This window comes from Mobula hypostoma, chromosome 1 (assembly GCF_963921235.1).
Source record: "Mobula hypostoma chromosome 1, sMobHyp1.1, whole genome shotgun sequence".
Classification (NCBI taxonomy): Eukaryota; Metazoa; Chordata; class Chondrichthyes; order Myliobatiformes; family Myliobatidae; genus Mobula; species Mobula hypostoma.
This window is the reverse complement of record NC_086097.1, coordinates 29,805,828-29,826,919: the sequence shown is the minus strand read 5'-3', so window position 1 is coordinate 29,826,919 and position 21,092 is coordinate 29,805,828. Positions and strand designations below refer to the sequence as shown.

Sequence of the window (21,092 nt, the reverse complement as noted above, 5' to 3'; positions counted from 1 at the left end):
GCTATCATGTTTGCTGTTGTGTGCTGGAGCAGCAGGCTGAGGGTAGCAGATACCAACAGAATCAACAAACTCATTCGTAAGGCCAGTGATGTTGTGGGGATGGAACTGGACTCTCTGACGGTGGTGTCTGAAACGAGGATGCTGTCTAAGTTGCATGCCATCTTGGTCAATGTCTCCCATCCACTACATAATGTACTGGGTGGGCACAGGAGTACATTCAGCCAGAGACTCATCCCACCGAGATGCAACACAGAGCGTCATAGGAAGTCATTCCTGCCTGTGGCCATCAAACTTTACAACTCCTGCCTTGGGGGGGTCAGACATCCTGAGCCAATAGGCTGGTCCTGGACTTATTTCATAATTTACTGGCATAATTTACATATTACTATTTAACTATTTATGGTTCTATTACTATTTATTATTTATGGTGCAACTGTAACGAAAACCAATTTCCCCCGGGATCAATAAAGTACGACTATGACTATGACTAACATACCCCCTAAACATTGCCAGGCAGTCTACCTGAGGAAGTGAGAAACTCGGAGGTAACAGGTAGCAGAGGTAAAGGACTGAAGAAAAAGAGAGGACAGTGGACCATCGGAGAAATGGAAAGTGGAGGGACACCACAGGGAGGAAGGAATGGGATGATAGGCAGGTTTTGTGTGGGGGGAGGAGAATAGAAGGATTTAGAGAGTCTCTAGAATGAGGGAAAACAAAGATGGAGAAGAGGGGACATCAATAAAAACAGGGCAATGGTAACCAGAAGTTAGAGGAATCAATGTTCATGCCACCAGGTTGGAGGCTACCCAGACAGAAAATGAAGTGTTACTCCTCCGACCTGTGTTTGGCCTCATCATGGTTGTAGTGGACAGCATGGACAAACTCGCTGGTGTCACTGAGGCTTTATAAGGCATTGGTCAGACTGCACTTGGAGTATTGTGAACAGTTCTGGGCCCCTTTATCTCAGAAAAGATGTGCTGGTATTGGAGAGGGTCCAGAGGAGGATCAGGAGAATGATTCTGGGATTAAGAACGTTAACATGTGAGGAGCGATCGATGGCTCTGGGCCTGGACTCACTGGAGTTCAGAAGACCAAGGGGAGGATCCCATTGAAACCTATCGAATATAAAGTGGGCATGAAGAGGATGTTTCCTATAGTGGGGGGTGTCTAAGACTCCTGGAGTAGGAATACAGGAACGCTCCTTTATAACAGAGATGAGGAGGAATTTCTTTTGCTAGAGGGTGGTGAATCTGTTGAATTCACTGCCATGGACGGCTGTGGAGGACTAGTCATTGAGTGTATTTGAAGCAGAGGTTGATAGTTTCTTGATTAGTCAGGGAGTCAAAGGTTACAGGGAGAAGCCAGGAGGATAGGGTTGAGAGGGATAATAAATTAGTTATGATTAGGGTTGCCAACTGTCCCATATTAGCCGGGACGTCCTGTATATTGAGCTAAATTGGTTTGTCCCATATGGGACCACCCTTGTCCCGTATTTCCCCCACTAAGGTAGAGCATTTCTATGAAACCATTCGTAAGCCGAAATGGCGTAAGGTGCAGAAGCAATTACTATTAATTTACATGGGAAAAATTTTTGAGCGTTCCCAGACCCAAAAAATAATCTACCAGATCATAAAAATAACACATAAAACCTAAAATACAACTACCATATACAGTAGTAAAAGCAGGAACGTGTCATGGTCCGGTCCATGAAGTCCGTAATCCGGTTCACGGTCCAGTCCATTGACCCTTGCTCCAGGTTTTCCTGTCTACCCTGTTTCTGTTCTTGTTGAGTTCTAATTGAGGCAGCTGATGCTCGTTGGGGCTGGCTGCATAAATACCTTCAGAGACCAGGGCATGGCTGCTGGATTGTTCTTGTCCCCACTCCTTGTATCCCTTCCTCTGCCTTCTGTTGCCTCACCTGAAGCTCTGCCTTGTCTTGCCAGTAACTCTCGCCTCGTCTGAAGTTCTCGTCTTGCCTTGCTTTGCCCGAAGCTCTGCCTTGTCTTGCCGGTAACTCTCACCTCACCTAAAGTTCTCGTCTCGCCTTGCATTGCCTGAAGTCTTGCTTTGTCTTGCTGGTAACTCTCGCCTCATCTCGCCTGCAGTCTTGTCCTGGAGCCACCCTGTACCTAGCTCCCTTCCTGTCCCTTGCCTCCGCCCAGGTAAGCCAGGCCGTCTTGCCGTTACCTGTGGTTGGTTCTGTCCCTTCCTGTCCCTTGCCTCCGTCGGGTGGTGATCCGTGCCCTGCCCAGGAGGAGCCTGCCTAGCCTCAAGCCTGAAGATTCCTGCCTCCTGCCAAGCCTCGTCTCTAGCCTCAAGCCTGAAGACTCCAGCCTCCTGCCTCCTGCCAAGCCTCTCCTCTAGCCTCTAGCCTTGTCTCTAGCCTCAAGCCTGGACTTCAGCCTCCTGCCTCCTGCCAAGCCTCTCCTCTAGCCTCTAGCCTCTAGCTTCCAGCCTCTAGCCTCTAGCTTCCAGCCTCTAGCTTCCAGCCTCTAGCTTCCAGCCTCCAGCCTCCAGCCTCTAGCCTCTAGCCTCCAGCCTGAAGACTCCAGCCTCCTGCCTCCTGCCAAGTCTCGCCTCAAGTCTCTAGCCTCTAGCCTCAAGCCTGAAGACCCCAGCCTCCTGCCTAGCCTCAAGCCTGAAGACCTCAGCCTCCTGCCTAGCCTCAAGCCTGAAGACTCCAGCCTCCTGCCTCTAGCCTCCTGTTTCTCAAGTCTCTAGCCTCTAGCCTCCTGCGCCTCGTCTCTAGCCTCTAGTCTCAAGACTGAAGACCCCAGCCTCCTGCCTCCTGCCAAGCCTCGCTTCTAGCCTCAAGCCTGAAGACTCCAGCCTCCTGCCTCCTGCCAAGCTTTGCCTCTAGCCTCAAGCCTGGAGACCCCAGTCTCGTCCTGCCTGTCTGCCAAACCTCGTCCTTGCCTAGTTCTGGGGTTCAAGCTAGGGGCAAGACCCAGGTACTGGGTCCTTGTCCAGTCTCTGGCTCGGAGTCTAAGCCCGGGATCCTAGCTCTCTTGTCCAGTCCTGTTCCGGGTTCCCGGTTTTCGTGTCCATGTCCTAGCCCTCAGCCTGTATCCTAGTCCTGTCCCTAGTACTTCAATGTCTGTGTCTTGCACTTGGGTCCGTTCCCAGCCACCCTCCGTATGACAGAATGATATGATAAATCACAGCCTATATAAAGTAGAAATAATGTATGTACAGTGTATCAGAATTGGGAAGATTAAGCCAAAACGGATTTGTAGAAAAAACTCGGCATGTACAAGAATGTGCACGTCACGCATGCACAAGGCTTTGTGGTCACGGTAGTCTTTCTCGGGGTAAACACAAGTGTCCTGTATTTGACTGCTACTTTTGTCCCTTATTTGGGAGTGAGAAAATTGGCAACCCTAGCCATGATAGAACGGTGGAGAAGGCTTGGTGGGCCGGAATGGCCTAATTCTGCTCTTATGTTTTATGGAAGGGGAAGACAAATTACTGCAACTGTTGTGTTATAAGCATGACATTAACCATTTCCACCCCCACTATCCCTCCAACAGATTCTACCACCCACCCACAGACCAGGGACAATGAACAGCGGCCAACTAACCCACCACTCTGCACATCTTTGGGATGTGGCAGAAAATTGGCGCGCTGGGGGGCAGGGGGCGGGTACAGGGTGAATCTGCAAACTCCAGTCATTGAGAATTCAGGATCGAACCAGCTTTTCCTGCTGCACCACTGTGCTGCTCTGATTACGTGAGTTTCAAAGATCACTATCTCTACTGCTGCTCTGTACGGAACAAAGAGCAGTTTCTCTAACCCAAGTTACAATCGTAGAGAATTCTCCAGTCACAGAGGCACAGGCAAATTTTTGCACTAGGTGCTGGTTGAGTGTAAGTGGGGTGTAATTTGATAATGAAATGTTAAACAAAGCATGCAAACTGCCCAGAGTTATCACCCGAGATCAGATTGTCACAGAGTGGAAAAACACCTCTTCAACACACAGCCCCTCTGAACTCTCGATCCTGACGTACAACTTCAACCGAAAGCATCAGTACTTTCTTTCCTCCCACAGATATTTTTCAACCCACTGGGCTTTCTCCAGGAAACTATTAAAAGATAGAGGGATAAGTTTCATTTGTCACGAGCTTCAGAGCATACAGTGTATGGAATTGTTTGGGCCAAATCAGGTCAGTGAGGGTTGTGCTGGGCAGCCCACAATTGTCAACACGCTTCCAGAGCCAATGTAGCCTGTCCATAACTCACTAGGCCTTACTATACTTTTTCTTTGGAATTTGGGAGGAAGCTGGTGCACTCGGAGGAAACCCACGTGGTCAGGGAAAGAATGTGCAAACTCCTTACAGACAGTGGCGGGGAATCGAACCGCGAACTTTACAGCCTAGTGCTGTAAAGTGTTACGCTTACTGCTAAGCTCCCAGTTTCTAGCATCTGCCATCTCTTGTGTCCACCACCAAGGTCAAAGTCGAGTTTATTGTCGTACAAACTAGTACATGTCCCAGGCTAAGAGTTGGAATTCTGTACTGTTCTGGTCCATATCCATTAGACTTACCAGTAGAACTAAGCCACTCATCTCATTGAGTCTGCTCCAGCAAGGCCACACGGAACGTAATGAGGGGCTTACCCACAATGTACTAATCCGTCACTCCTTGGAATGTGGGTGGAAACCAGAGCACTGGGAGGAAATCCATGTGGTCACAGTTTAAAATGTGCAAACTCCTCGCAGACAGGGGCAGCAATTGAAGCCAAATTGCTGGCGCTGTAAAGCGGTACAAAACAATTAATTCAGTGCGCAGTACAATGAAGTGACCTGTACAGGTGGCATGCAAAAAAGAAGCTTTCCGTTGTATCTCGTAGATGTGGCAATAATAAAGCAATTCCAGTTTCAATTCCTAATGGGGACAGATGAGATTGGTGCGGGTGGGCAAATGAGTTGGCATGGACTAGACGGGCAGAAGGGTCATATCCGTGACTCTCTGTACTAACTGTGCTTGCTCATACTTTCTCTGATTGTGGGTCAGAAACTTTAAATTCCTTGGTGTCATATCAGAAAATCTGTCCTGGGACCAGGGCAAAGAAGACACTGGAGCCTATCTACTTTCTTAGAAGTTTGTGTAGACTCAGCATGTCATCTAAAGCTCTGACACAGTGCACAGTGAGGTAAGTATCCTAACTGGTTGCATCACAGCCCGGTAGGAAAGCAGTAAGGCCCAGGAACGGAAATACGTAAGTGGATATGGTTCAGTCCATCACAGGCAACGTCCTCCCCATCATTGAGCACTCTTACAAGGAGAGCTGCCACAAGAAAGCAGCGTCCATCATCAAAGATCCCCACTGCCTGGCCATGCTCTCAACTCGGTGCCAGCATCAGGCGGGAGGTACAGGAGTTTTAGGTCCCACATCACCGGGTTCAGGAACGGTCATCACCCTACAACCATCAGGCTCCTGAACCAGCATGGACAACTTCACACTCACCACAAAGATAAACTGACTCAGAACCTGTAGACTCACTTTCAGAAGCTCTAGAGTGCATGTTCTGGGTATTTATTTATTTACTGACATGATTTGTCTTCTTTTGCACATTTGTTGTTTGTCAGTCTTTGTTTCGTACAGATTTTCATAAATTCCATTGTATTTCTTCACTTTCCTGTAAAAGAAAATGAATCTCAAGTTAGTATATAGTGACATATATGAACTTTGATAACAGAGTTCCTTTGACTTTGATCTCTGTGCACTCTGTAATGATCTCACCCCTATGAACAGTGTGCAAAACAAGCTTTTCTCTGTACACGTGACAGTAATAAACCAACTCCAATTCCAGTTCCAAATGCAGACAGATAGGTTTGGAGTAGGTGGGCAGAGGGTTGGCACGGGCGTGATGAGCAGGAGGGCCAGATCCAGGATGCTGTGTGTGGTCTGTGCCTGCTTGCCTCGTCTCTATCTGACTACGATCTGTTCCCTTTGCAGGAATGCTCTCCATATTCTGCTCATCTGTACGATGCCGAAGACCCTTCGACACCCGTTAGGCAGCTGCTCGGACTCTGCAGTGAATACTGTGTCGAATTCTGGAATACCTGTCGGGCAATCCTGGCCACCTTGGTGGGAGAGGGAAGCCTTCGAGAGCTGGTATTGGACAGGGCTAAATTCTGTGAAGCTTTAGAGCTGCAAGACCGGGATTACTGCTACCCCCACATCCTGACCAACAAGAACCTAACGAGGAACCTGGGGCTGGTGAACCCGGGTTCCGGCGGCTGCCTTCAGCTGTGTCTGCGGGAAGTGGCCAATGGCCTTCGCAATCCCGTTGCCATGGTGCACGCAAATGACGGGACTCACCGGTTCTTTATCGCAGAGCAGATTGGCATTGTCTGGGTGTACCTCCACACCAGGGCCAGGCTGGAGAAACCGTTCCTCAACATCACTCACGCGGTGTTGACCTCTCCCTGGGAAGGGGACGAGCGTGGCTTTCTAGGCCTAGCCTTTCACCCCAAGTACAGATACACCGGGAAGGTCTACGTCTATTACTCCTTTGAGTTGCACTTTGAGGAAAAGATCAGAATTAGCGAGTTTACCATTTCTTCCAACGACATGAACGTATTAAATCATCGCTCTGAGCGGTGAGTGGGTCAAGTGCCCTCCTTGACTTATTGAGTTAATGGTTTTTGTATTAGTTTACTATTGTCATGTGTACGGAGACACAGTGAAGAGCTGATCTTGCATACAGTTCATACAGATCAAATCATTACACGGTGCACTGAGGTCGAACAAGGTAAAAAAAGAATCCAAAATCAGAGGTCGAGACAAGAACAGAATGCAGAACAAAGTGTAACAGCCACAGAGAAAGTATAGTGCAGGCAAGCAGTAAGGTGCAAGACCATAGCAAGGTAGATCAGGAGGCCATCTTTGTGTACTATGGATCACTTAAAAGTCTTATAAAAGCGGGATAGAGGCGACGGTGGTATGAGCTTTCAGTCTGTTGTATCTTCTGCCTGCTGGGAGGGGGGAGAAGAGAGAACGTCCGGGGTAGGGAAGGTCCTTTGATTATGCTGGCTGTTGGAGTGTGGTAGTGAGAAGTGTGGACAGTAGTAGTACAGGTGCCATGGTAACGTAGTGGCATGCAGCGATCGGAAGACTGGGGTTCAATTCCCACCACCGACTGTAAGCAGTTGGTAAGTTCGTCCAGGACCATGTGCATTTCCTCCGAGTACTTCTGTTCCCTCCCACGTTCCAAAGCTGTACAGGTGGGAGTTAATAAGCTGTGGGCATGTTACATTGGCACTGAATGCATGGCAGAACCTGTGGGCTGCCCCAACACAACCTTGGGTTGTTTTGGTTGTGACGCACACTGTGCATTTCACTGTATGTTTTGATATCTCGATATTCATGTGACAAGTAGAGCTAATCATAGTCCACGGATGGGAGGCTTTTTTTTCTGCGATGTGCAAAGCTCTGTCCACATCTCTGCACATCACTATTGTTCATGAGGCGTACACTCAAAATGCAGGAGGAGCCCAGTAGCTCAGGCAGCATCTATGGAGAGGAATAAAGAGTTGATGTTTCTTCGGGCCAAGACCCTTCATCAGGACTGCGAAAGAAAGGGGACAAAAGCCAGAATAAGAAGGTGGAGGGTGTGGGAGGAGAACAAGCTGGCAGATGCTAGGTGAGACTAGGTGAAGGGGGTGGAAAGGAGGAATGAAGTGAGAAGCAGGGAGATGATAGGTGGAATTGTCTTGGTTAATTCAATTGTTTTGTAACATTGACTGTTCATTCCTCTCCATAGATGCTGCCTGACTTGTTCAGTTAGACCATAAGACCATAAGACATAGGAACAGAATTAGGCCATTCAGCCCATCGAGTCTGCTCTGCCATTCCATCATGGCTGATCCCGGATCCCTCCCAACCCCATGCACTTGCCTTCTCGCTGTATCCTTTGATGCCCTGACCGATCAGGAAACTATCAACTTCTCCCTTAAATAAACCCACGGACTTCGCCTCCACCACAGTCTGTAGCAGAGCATTACACAGATTTAATACTTTTGAGCTAAAAAAAATTCCTCCTTACCTCTGTTCTAGAGGGTTGCCCCTCAATTTTGGGGCTGTACTCGCTAGCTCTAGATACCCCTGCCGTAGGAAACATCCTCCCTATCTGCCCTTTCAGCATTCGATAGGGCTCAATGAGACTCCCCCCACAATCTTCTAAATTCCAGTAAGTACAGGCCCAAAACTGCCAAATGCTCCTCATATGTTAACCGCTTCATTCCCAGATCATCCTCGTGAACCTCCTCTGGACTCTCTCCAATGACAACACATCACTTTCTGAGATATGGGGCCCAAAACTGTTGACAATACTCCACGTGTGGCCTGACTAGTGTCTTATAAAGGCTCAGCATTATCTCCTTGCTTTTATATTCCATTCCCCTTGAAATAAATACCAACATTGCATTTGCCTTCTTTACCACAGACTCAACCTGTAAATTAACCTTCTGGGCCTCTGCACCTCTGATGTTTGAACCTTCTCCCAATTTAGATAATAGTCTGCATTATTGTTCCTTTTACCAAAAAGCATTATTATACATTTCCCAATACTGTGCCATCTGCCACTTTTTTGCCCATTCTTCCAATCTGACTAAGTCCTGCTGCAATCGCATTGCTTCCTCAGCACTACCTACCCCTCCACCTATCTTCATATTATCGCAAACGTTGCCATAAAACCATCAATTCCATTATCTAAATCATTGACCAACAATATGAAAAGTAGTGGTCCCAATACTGACCCCCGAGGGACACCATTAGTCCCTGGCAGCCAACCAGAAAAGGCTCCTTTTATTCCTACTCGCTGCCTCCTGCCTGTCAGCCTTTCCTCTCTCCATGCCAGTATCTTTCCTGTAAAGCCATAGGATCTTGTCTTGTTAACCATCCTCTTGTGTGGCACCTGATCAAATGCCTTCTGAAAATCCAAGTAAATGACATCTACTGCCTCTCCTTTGTCCACCCTGCTTGTTACTTCCTCAAAGAGCTCCTAACAGATTTGACAGGTAAGATTGCCCTTTACGGAAACTATGCTGACCTTGACTTACTTTATCATTAGTCTCCAAGTACCTCGAAACCTTGTCCTTAATAATGGATTCCAACACTTTCCCAACCACGATGGTTAGGTTGTTACTACGTCGACTCCGGCCTAGGCGGCCGGCATCGGGCACGATGAATTAAAAGTGGTTAGGTTAACTGGCCTATAACTTCATTTATTTTGCTTCCTCCCTTCTTAAAGAATGGAGTGACATTTGCAATCTTCCAGTCTTCCAAGACCGTGCCAGAATCCAGAGATTCTTGAAAGATCATGACTAATACATCTGTTAACTCTTCAGCAACCTATCTCAGGACTCTGGGATGTAGTCCATTTAGTCCAGGTGACTTATCCACCTTAAGACCTTTGAGTTTGCCGAACACTTTTTCCTTTGTAATAGCAATGGCACTCACTCCTGCTCCCTGGCACTCACAGACCTCTGACACACTGCTGGTGTCTTCCACAGCGAAGTCAGATGCAAAGAACCCATTATGTTCATCTGCCATTTCTTTGTCCCCCATGAAGAGCATCATTTTCCAATGGTCCAGTATCAACTCTCACTTCCCTTTTACTCTTTATAAAGCAGGATAGCAAAAGTTTTTTCAATTATATAAAATCCAATAAGAGGCAATTAAAAAAGCTATAAGAAGGAAAAAAGATTAAATATGAGGGAAGACTTTAGCTTTTTTAATTCGCTTTTGTTGGATTTTAAAAGCTTCTTAATCATCCAACTTCCCACTCACTTTTGCTCCCTTATATGCCCTTTCCTTGGCTTTTATGCAGTCCTTAATTTCCTTTGTCAGCTCCAGTTGCCCATCCCTGCCATTTGAGAACTTCTTCCTCTGTGGGACATACCTATCCTGCGTCTTGTGAACTGTTCCCAGAAACTTCAGCCATCTCTGCTCTGCCATCATCCACGCCAGTATCCTCCTCCAATCCACCTGGACAAGTTCCTCTCTCATGCTCTATAATTCCCTTTATTCCATTGTGATACTGATACATGTGAGTTATGATTCTCCCTCTCAAACTGCTGTATGAATTCAATTATATTATAATCACCGCCTCCCAAGGGTTATTTTACATTAAGCTCCCTGATACGATCTTGGTTATTACACAACACCCAATCTACGATAGTCTTTCCCCGAGTAGGCTCAAGCACAAGCTGCTCTAAAAAACCATCTTGTAGGTATTCAACAAATTCCCCCTCTTGCGATCCAACACCAACCTGATTTTCCCAATCCCCTTGCATATTGAATTCCCCCTTATAATTGTGTCATTACCCTTATTACATGCCTTTTCCAGCTCCCCTTGAAATTTCAAACCCACATCTTTACTATTACTATTTGGAGGCCTACGTATGACTCCTATAATAGTCTTTTACCTTGCAGTTTCTTAACTTTGCTCACAAAAATTCAACATTCTCTGATCCTATACCACCTCTTTCTAAAGATGTAATTCCATCTCTTACCAACAGAACCACACTACCACCTACGCTTTTCTGCCTGTCCTTCTGATACAAAGTATGTCCTTTGATGTTAAGCTTCCAACTATGACTTTCTTTCAGCGACGACTCAAGTGATGCCCACAACATCACACCGACCAATCTCTAATTGAGCCCCGAGTGCAATCACCTTATTGCTTAAGTGCATTTAAATACAACACCTTCAGTCCTGCATTCTTCGCCCTTTTGAATTTTGCCTCTATGGTACAACTTAACCGTCAACTCTCTCTGCATTTGTACCCAGTCATTGGCTTGTCCTTCCTTACATTCATGTTACACCCACCATCTACTTGTAGGCCTGCGGGCTCATCCTCTGCTCTATTATTCTGGTTCCCATCCTCCTGCAGTACTAGCTTAAACAACTCCCAAAAGCTCTAGTAAATCTGACCGCAAGAATATTGGTCCCCCTTGGATTCAAGAGCAACCCTTCCTCCAGCATCTTATGTGTGTTGCTCTGGATCTCCAGCATCTGCGGAATCTCTTGGGCTCACTATTGTCCATTGAGATCTGAATATTGCCAGCAATGCCAGCTTTTATTGAATTTCTCCTGAGCCACATTCTTCAATAAATTCATTTCACACACTACAATTTTATTGGACATAAAGGTACCCTGGGAGAGCACCTTACTTACTGTACATGTCATTCTTAATCCACCAATCTTCTATTTATTTCTCACCCAGTAGGTGTACTGGGTAGAGCATAGCAGCTCAGAATCAGAATCAAAATCAGCTTATTATCACTGACATACGAGGGGTGATTGATAAGTTCGTGGCGTATGATAGAAGGAGATGAGTTATACAGCTCTCGTTACATGCATGTGCAGATCAACTGTTTGAGTGATTATGCAGAAAGTTTGAAGTTAATAACTCATCAGGGGTGATTGATAAGTTTGTGGCCTAAGGTAGAAGGAGATGAGTTATTAACTTCAAACTTTCTGCATAATCACTCAGAGTTGAACTGTATGTCCATATAACGAGAGCTGTATAACTCATCTCCGTCTACCTTAGGCCACGAACTTATCAATCACCCCTGCTGTGGACACTTTCTGGAGGTCCAAGATCCGTATGCTCCATGACCGCTGGACTTAGTGTGTAAATGTAGGAGGGGACTATGTTGAAAAATAAGTGTGCTAGGTTTTCTAAAATTGACTCCATCTACCTTAGGCCACGAACTTATCAATCAGCCCTCGTATGTCATGAAATTTGTTGTTTTGAGGCAGCAGTATAGTGCAAGACGTAAAAGTCACTACAGATCCCAAAAATTAATAAATAATCCGTGCAAAAGAGGAACAACGAGATTGTGCTTATGGGTTCATGGACTGTTTTGAAATCTGATGGGGGAGGGGAAGAAACTTCCTATCACATCGTGTGTGCATCTTCAGACTCCTGAAGCCCCTCACCAAGAAAAGGGCATGTCCCGGACAGAGAGTGTCCTTTACGATAGATGCCACCTTCTTGGAGCATTATCTTCTGAAGATGTCCTCGATGGAGGGGATTGCATCCGGGATGGGTCTACAACCCTCTGTGGCCTCTTACGATTGTGCGCATTGAAGCCTCGGTGCCAGTCGACATTTCAGGTTGAGATCCTTCATCGGGACTGGAAAGGAAGGAGCTCACTTCTTCCTTCCTTCCCTGACGAAAGGTCTCAGCCCAAAGCGTTGACTGTTTATTCCCCTCCGCAGATTTTGCCGGACCTGCTGAGTTCCTCCAGAACTTTGTGAGTTTTGCTTAACATTTTCAGCATCTGTGGAAACTCTTGTATTTAGGATGCATTTCATATCTTTATACTTCTGAAGGACATGGGAGGGGCACTGTTGTGAAGTTGATATTGAATCTCAGACACTCGGACTGAAAATCCCCCCCTTAATCCATACCGTCGTTTAAATGTAATCTCCCTCCCGGCACTTATCCGTGTAAGCGGAACAAGTGCTACACATGCCCTTACACTTCCTCCCTTACCACCATTCAGGGCCCCAGACAGTCCTTCCAGGTGAGGCAACACTTCACCTGTGAGTCGGCTGGGGTGATATACTGCGTCTGGTGCTCCTGATGTGGCCTTTTATATATTGGCGAGATCCGACGCAGACTGGGAGACCGCTTTGCTGAACATCTACACTCTGTCTGCCAGAGAAAGCAGGATCTCCCAGTGGCCACACATTTTAATCCCACATCCCATTCCCATTCTGACATGTCTATCCATGGCCTCCTCTACTGTAAAGATGAAGCCACACTTAGGTTGGAGGAACCACACCTTATATTCCGTCTGGGTAGCCTCCAACCTGATGGCATGAATATTGACTTCTCTAACTTCCGCTGATGCCCCACCTCCCCCTCATACCCCATCTGTTATTTATTTTTTATACACACATTCTTTCTCTCACTCTCCTTTTTCTCCCTCTGTCCCTCTGACTATACCCCTTGCCCATCCTCTGGTTCCCCACCCCCCCGTCTTTCTCCCCGGACCTCCTATCCCATGATCCTCTCATATCCCTTTTGCCTATCACCTGTCCAGCTCTTGGCTCCATTCCTCCCCCTCCTGTCTTCTCCTATCATTTTGGATCTCCCCCTCCCCCTCCTGCTTTCAAATTCCTTAATAACTCTTCCTTCAGTTAGTCCTGACGAAGGGTCTCGGCCTGAAACGTCGACTGTACCTCTTCCTAGAGATGCTGCCTGGCCTGCTGCGTTCACCAGCAACTTTGATGTGTGTTGTTGTTTAAATGCAAGAAGGCTTTTTCCACTGAGGTTGGGTGACACTAGAACCAGAGGTTATAGGTTAAGGGTGAAAAATCAAATATTTAAAGGGGAACCTGAGGGGGAACTTCTTTGTCTGGAGGATAATGTGAGTGTGGAATGAGCTGCCAGCGGAAGTAGTGAATGCAGGTTCAACTGCAACATTTAAGGGAATTTTGAACTAGTATGTGGATGGGAGGGGTGTGAAGGGCTGTGGTCTGGGTGCAGATAGATGAGACTCGACAGAATAATAGTTTGGCACAGACTAGATGGACCAAAGGGCCTGTTTCTGTGCTGTAGTGTTCTATGACTCTCTCCAACAAACCAATCACTTCAGGATGACGCGATGTTGCAGTTGGTAGATCTGGGCCATTAGAATTGCAGAGACCTGGCTTCAGTCCCGGCATCTGGCACTGCTTGTGTGGAGTTTGCCAGCTCTCTCTGTGGTGCCTAGGTTTCTCCCAGGGTGTTCTTATCTCCTCCCATACCCCAATGAGGTGGGGGGGTCCGTGGATTTTCTGGCTGCTGTGCATTGCCCCTCTGAACTGGTGGAATCTGGAGGGACTAGATGGGGAAGTGAGGTGAGTAAAATGGGATTAGTATAGGACTAGTGTAAATAGATGCTTGTTGGTCAGCACAAACCTGAGGGGCAGAAGGGTCTGTTTCTGTGCTGTATCTGGAAACATAGAAAACCTACAGCACAATACAGGCCCTTTGACCCACAATGCTGTGCCAAACATGAAATTACCTTGGGTTACCCGTAGCTGTCTATTTTCCTAAGCTCCATGTACCTATCTAAAAGTCTCTTAAAAGACCCTATCGTATCCGCCTCCACCACTGTCGCCGGCAGCCCATTCCACACACTCACCACTCTCTGCGTAAAAAACTTACCCCTGACATCTCCTCTGTACCGACTTCCAGGGGTGTCAGGGAGGGGTAACACCTCTGGTGGGGTAACATGTCGCGTCCTTTTCAAGGCGGTTAGTCTACCTTTGGTCCCCACCTGGCACTCAGCTCTCACCTGTGGCTCCCTGTAGCTGTTTGCATGTGACAGCGGCCACACCCCGGGCAACGGCTTCGACAAGCCGGCTAAACCAGGCGAGGGTAGCCGACGGGTCTCAAACCCTCGGTGAGATAGGGAGTTGTCTATCCCAGCATGTGAAGACAGACTCTGGCGGATTGAGCGGACGAGACTAATGGAAGGTCCAACGGTCAAGAAGGCGGTCTCTGCAAGCGTCGTGGGACGTGTAGAGCAGGACAAGACACAGAAGACGTCCTGGTCATCCACTGTGCCTAGTCCCATCTCCAGCCGTCTAGACTCTGTCTTGCCACTGGATCCAGATGGGAATTGGGAAGAGAGAGTGAGGCTGACGCTGCGCAACTCTCCCTCACTTAAATCCAAGTCACACGCTAGTCTCGACACCATCATAATGGTGTCGAGGTCCTCATCGACGTACGATGGACGAACAACACACCTACTTCCAAGCACCTTAAAACTGTGCCCTCTCGTGCTAGCCAGTTCAGCCCCGGGAAAAAGCTTCTGGCTATCCACATGAACAATGCCGCCCATACGACACTATGAAATATGCAGCACATCTTCAGAATAGAAGATGTGCATTAGAACAGAGATGAGGAGGAACCTCTTTAGCCAGAGCTGGTGAATCTGTGGAATTCATTGCCATAGACAGCTGTGGAAACCATACAATTGGGTATATTTAAAGCCAAGACTGATAGATTATTAATTAGTAAGGGTGTTGAAGGTTATGGGGAGAAGTCAGGAGAATGAGGTTGAGAGGGATAATCAATCATCCATGATAGAACTGCAGAGCAGACTCGATGGGCTGAATGGCCTAATTCTGCTCCAATGTCTCATGGTCTTTTGGGCCATAGGTTGAGGGGTGAATGGTAAATGATGCTGATTAACTGAAGCTTGCACTTGAAGAGTTGACCCCTGAAATATGGAGCAGTTTGGATCAGGGAGTGTCGTGACAACAACCAACATCAGCAAAACAAAAGAGCTAGGCATTGACTTCAGGAAGGAGAGCTGGTGTATGCAATCCCATTTACGTTAGCAGTTCTGGGCTCGAGAGGCTTGGAAGCTTGGCCATGATGTCTATGAAGTTGGGCCAGGATAAGCCATTGGTGGTGATCCACCAGTACTGGTTATGTTCTGCCAGTCCTGAGGGTCTGCTGTGTTTGCACCACAATATATGGCAACGCCTGCGGGCTGCCCCCAAAATGTCCTTGGGTGTGCTGATTGTTAATGAAATGATGCATTTCACTGCAAACAACAGGAATTCTGCAGATGCTGGAAATTCAAGCAACACACATCAAAGTTGCTGGTGAACGCAGCAGGCCAAGCAGCATCTATAGGAAGAGGCGCAGTCGACGTTTCAGGCCGAGACCCTTCGTCAGGACTAACTGATGCATTTCACTATATGTTTTGATAAATAAATCTGAATCTGAATCAATAGCCTGTCATGGTCGAGTGATGTAGATGCCATAGTCAAGAAAGCTTACTAAAGTCATAAAGCAGTACACGCAGAAACAGGCCCTTCAGCCCTTCTAGTCCATGCCAAAACTGGCACCTTTACTTCCCCAGGAGGCTAAAGGAATTTGGCAGGTCCCCTTTGACCCTTACTAATTTTATCGATGCACCATAGAAAACATCCTATTTGGATACATCAAAGCTTGGCACAGCAACTGTTCTGCCTGTGATCACAAAACACTACAGAGAGTAGTGGACACAGCTCAGCTCATCATGGAAACCGGCCTCCCCTCTGTGGACTCTGTCTACATTCCTCACTGCCTCAGTAAAATAGCTGGTATAATCACGAGCCCCACAAAACCAGACATTCTCTCTCCTCCCCTCTCCCCTCTCCCACTGGGCAAACCCGAAAGCACTACCAGTAGGCTTAAGGATGGCTTTAACCCCACTGTTATCAGACTATTGAACAGTCCCCTAGTACAATAAAATGATCTCTTGACCTCACGATCTACCTCGTTATGACCTTGCACCTCATTGTCTGTCCGCACTGTACTTTCTCCATAACTGTAATAATTCTTTCTTCATTCTGTTATTGTTTTCCATTCTACCAGTTGAATCCAGTTTAATAATGAATCAATAAGATGTTGTCATTTACATGTGACAAATAAAGCAATTTTTAATATTTAATTGTGTAGGATCATTCTGGAAGTTGACGAACCAGCATCAAACCACAATGGAGGACAACTCCTCTTCGCAGATGATGGCTACCTTTACATTTTCACCGGAGATGGCGGAATGGCTGGCGACCCTTTCGGGAAATATGGAAACGCACAAAATAAGTAATGTGATTGTCTTCCACTCATTGGTTTCACCAGGGTGTTTCTCCCCCAACATCGGGTTTAGATTCAAATTCAGATTTATTTATCCCATGTATATTGAAACATACAGAGGAATGCCTTGTTTCGTTAACAACCAACACACCCAAGGACGTGCTGGGGGCATCCCACATGTGTCGCCACACACTCTGGCGCCTACACAGCACGCCCAAAATGCTCGGCGGAACAACGTAACAAAACAGACCATACGAAGCAACACCAGTGAAACAATCCCTGTGCCTCCCACCCTCCTACCCACCACACACCCACACAAATACACAGTCCTCTACCTCCAGGACAGGCCACGTTCAGCTTCCAGACTCGAGCAGACCGGTGAACTCACAGACAGTGGTCCATAACTTCCCCAGTGAAATTGCAGAGATTCACAGACTAGGGCCATCAAACTTCGCGCTTCAAACCTGACTTCTGATTCACCTTTGTAGGATGAATTTATGAATCAATGGGGGTGAAATTCAACTTCCACAGGTACTTTTTGCACGGTAGCGCAGAGGGCATCCTGGTAACATAGAGGGCAGCACAGTGGTGTAGAGAATGACACAGTAGCATAGCAGTTAGTGCAACATTTTACAGCATCAGGGATCACTGATCGGGGTTTAATTCCCATCACTGTTTAAAGGAGTTTTTATGATCTCCCTGTGACCGCGTGGGTTTCCTCTGGGTGCTCCTGTTTCCTCCCACATCCCAGACTCTCAGAGTTCAAGGTCACTCAGTGAGTTGTGGGCATGCTATGCTGGTGCTGGAGACACACTTGCAGGCTGCCTGCAGCTCATGCTCAGACTGTGCTGGTCGTTGACATGAAAGACACATTTCACTGTACATTTCGATGTTTTGATGCACGTGTGACAAATAAAGCTAATCTTTATCTTTATGGGTTTATTGTCATATGTACACGTGTAGACACAGGTACAATGAAAAACTTGCCTGCAGTAGCATCACAGGCACGGAGCATCAGATAATCAGGCTTCTGGATGCTTCAACGTACTGGTGACAAATAAAACTAATCTTTCTCTTTCATCTCTCCCTTTACGTTCTCTCCAAAGTCTAACCCGGTTTGGTAACCTCCTCCTGTCCAGGTCAGCCTTACTGGGGAAGGTGCTTCGGATTGACGTCAATAACAATAACCGTGGGCCGCTCTATAGAATCCCTCCTGACAATCCATTTCTTCAGGACCCCGATGCGCGACCAGAGGTTTATGCTTATGGGGCGCGGAATATGTGGCGTTGTTCCGTGGACCGTGGGGACCCTGTAACTAAGGAAGGCAAAGGAAGAATCTTCTGTGGAGATGTCGGGCAGAACAAGTTCGAGGAGGTGGACATCATTGAGAAAGGCAAAAACTACGGCTGGAAAGCAAGAGAAGGCTTTTCCTGTTACGATAAGAAACTCTGTGCAAACTCCTCCCTGAGTAAGAAGCATTGTTTTATTTATCTAACTTTAGATCCTAATACCTTACCAAACCAGAATCATAGTCATGGAGTAACACAGTACAGAAGCAGGCCTTTTGGCCCATCTGGTTTATGCCAGCCATATCTTCTGCCCTGTCCCATCTACCTGCACAGGACTATATTCTTTCAAACCCCTTCCATCCATATAGCTATCCAAACTTCTCAAGTGTTAGAATTGACCACTACCATTGATTCTTTAGTATTTGAATGCCTGCAAGAAAATGAATCTCAGGGTATGGTGACATATATGTACTTTGATAATAAATTTACTTTGGCTCTTTTGACTTCTGGTAGATCGTTTCACACTTGCAACACTCCCTGAGTGAAGTTATCCCCCAGATTCCCTTAAATATTTCACTTCTCACATCATAACTTCACTCAACTTCACTTGTCCCTTCATTGAAAATCTTTCCACAACCTATGGACTCACTTTCAAGGACTCTTCATCTCACGTTCTTGATATCTATAAGCAGTTCCTCTGGGGCCAGGGTTGGGGCTGCCTGTTCTCATGTTATGTGTCAGTGATTTGAATGATGGAATTGATGGCTCTGTGGCCAACTTTGCTGAAGTAGATGGAGGTACAGGTAGTGTTAAGGAAGCAGGGAGTCGGCAGAAGGACTTGGACAGATTAGGAGAATGGGTAAAGAAATGGCGGATGGAATATGGTGTAGGGAAGTGTATGGTCAAGCACTTTGGTAGAAGGAATAAAGGTGTGGACTATTTTCTAAACGGAGGGAAAATTCAGAAATCAGAGGTGCAGATGGACTTGGGAGTCCTCGTGCAGGATTCCCTACGGGTTAATTTGCAGGTTGAGTCAGTGGTAAGGAAGGAAAATGCAACGTTTACATTCATTTTGAGATGTCTAGGATATAAAGGCAAAAATGTAATGCTGAGGCTTTATAAGGCATTGGTCAGACTGCACTTGGATTATTGTGAAGAGTTTTGGGTCCCTTATCTGAAAAAAAGATATGCTGACGTTGGAGAGGGTTCAGAGGAGGATCATGAGAATGAATCTGGGAATGAAAACATTAACATATGAGGAATGTTTGATGGCTCTGGGCCTGTGCTAACATATGAAGAGTTTCGGAGAATGAGGGAGGGGGATCTTCATTGAAACCTATCGGATATTGAATGACATAGACAGTGTGAATATGGAGAGGATGTTTCCCATCATAGGGGAGTCCAGGACCAGGGGGCCTAACCTCAGAATAGAAGGATGCCCCTTCAGAACAGATATGAGGAGAAGTTTCTTTTGCCAAAGGGCGATGAATCTGTGGAATTCATTGCTGAAGGTGACTGTGGAGGCAAAGCAATTGGGTGTATTTAAAGGGGAGGTTTTAAAAACAAATTTCGTCAACAATTTTAGAGCGTTCATTAGTAGTCTAACTACTCACTACTTCATTGCTTTTTCAGTTTTCAGTGAGGTGGGTCAGTTTGGTGCAGTGATGTCAGCTTCTCAATGTCAGGCTGAATGTCACTGAGAAGGAGTCGCAGACCCTCACTTTCCAGTAGCTTGCACTCTGTCTCATTGCTTTGAAAGAAGTTGGGCAGCAGCACTGAAACCGTGCCCCACTGACTATGATGTTGGGAAGGCAATAAAGGACAACTTAACCACAATGTAGGATAGTGTTCGGAGATTTCTTACTGCAACCGAAACCCTTTTGAACCTTGGCTTCAGCTCAGTCATTTTGTAGCAAGATCAGTTTTTCCTCTATCCTTCCTGTTAATTCCTTGTTAAAGTGTTCAGGAATAGACTTTCTATATTATCCAATTTGGAATTTGGATCGAGAGAAGGTCCTAAAATCTCTCTGACATGTCTTTATGCAGCTCACCCAGAAGATCATCATCTGGTATTCTTTCTGTCTCTTCCAATTCAGAGAGGCTCAGAAACTGAAAAAGGTCAAGGTGGCCAGCGTTGAACTTAAATAGGGTTAACTTGAACAGAAATATGATATCTGATCTGACTAATAAAATTCACATCATTTCCTTGCAATTGAAGACTGACTTCAGTAAAGTTTGCAAATAATTCTGAAAAATAAGCAATGTCATGCCTAATATTCTTCAGTTGATTACTGGATGATGCGTTTGAGTATTCAAAAAATGTTGTCACAGTTTTAAAAAGCACATAAAAATATCTCAGGCAGTTTCCTTTTGAGAACCATCTGATTTCTGCGTGCATCAGTAAGCAACTGTTCATCATTCTCAATACAAAGCTCTCGAAATAGATGAGAATTGAGAGCATGGGACTTGATTTATTTATCTTTTTGATAACAGTATTGAATGATTTTGTGCAGTTGATCACTTAAGCGTTTTGCAACAAGATGTCTATGAGTTACACAGTGAATGGCAGAGTTTTCTCTCAGAAAGTAATAACTACAAGGTGGCAGCCTCTCATTGATGGTAGCCCATCTGTTGTACGAGCAAGAGATTTATGAGCAGAATGTCCTTCTCTTTGAAAAGTTGCTCAACCCAAAATATTGACTCCCCCTTCATATCTGTTTCTGTAACAACTCTTGAACCACGCTTTCATTTTTTCTGACGTGAACATAACCAAGAAGCAAAGTTCACTCGTCCAACTGCAGAGCAAATTCTGTTGTCCTAACTATGTTGTACAATGTGCTTTCCTCATTCTCAGACATTTCATCTTTTTGAGTTGTCGTCGAGTAGAATTGCTTTAATTTCTTGGTCTGGCGACTTCTGCAAAACGGTACTGCTGGCAGAATCAGTTCGTCTCCAATTGTATGTGGCTTTCTAGATTTAGCAAAGAGCGATGAGATGTATGAAACATGCAGACCGTCGCTGTTATGTTCTGAAGTGGTGGCAAACATAGTTTTAAAGTGATTTTCGTATTTGAAAGTTTTCACAAAATGTCTGAAAATAAGCCAAGTTCTTGTTTGGTTTATCAGAGTGCATTCTCTTCAAATGTTCAAGAAGCCTGGACGGTTTCATTGCCTCATTTGAAAAGCTTTTTCACACAACAGACA

General features: G+C 46.1%; 1 protein-coding gene across 5 annotated transcripts in view; it reads left to right on the top strand.

Moving 5' to 3' along the window:
- Positions 1 to 21,092, top strand: part of hhipl1 (HHIP-like 1) — a 46,478-nt gene that overhangs the window by 9,004 nt on the left and 16,382 nt on the right. For 4 of the 5 annotated variants that reach the window (XR_010017617.1, XM_063045355.1, XM_063045386.1 and 1 more), the window contains exons 2-4: positions 5,959 to 6,605; positions 16,466 to 16,609; positions 17,707 to 18,068. Coding sequence is in view for 4 of the 5 variants with exons in the window: in XM_063045355.1 (XP_062901425.1) it covers positions 5,959 to 6,605; positions 16,466 to 16,609; positions 17,707 to 18,068 (1,153 nt within the window). In the remaining variant the exon portion in view is untranslated. The remainder of the gene's footprint in view (positions 1 to 5,958; positions 6,606 to 16,465; positions 16,610 to 17,706; positions 18,069 to 21,092) is intronic. The other variant, XM_063045365.1, reaches the window with a different exon arrangement.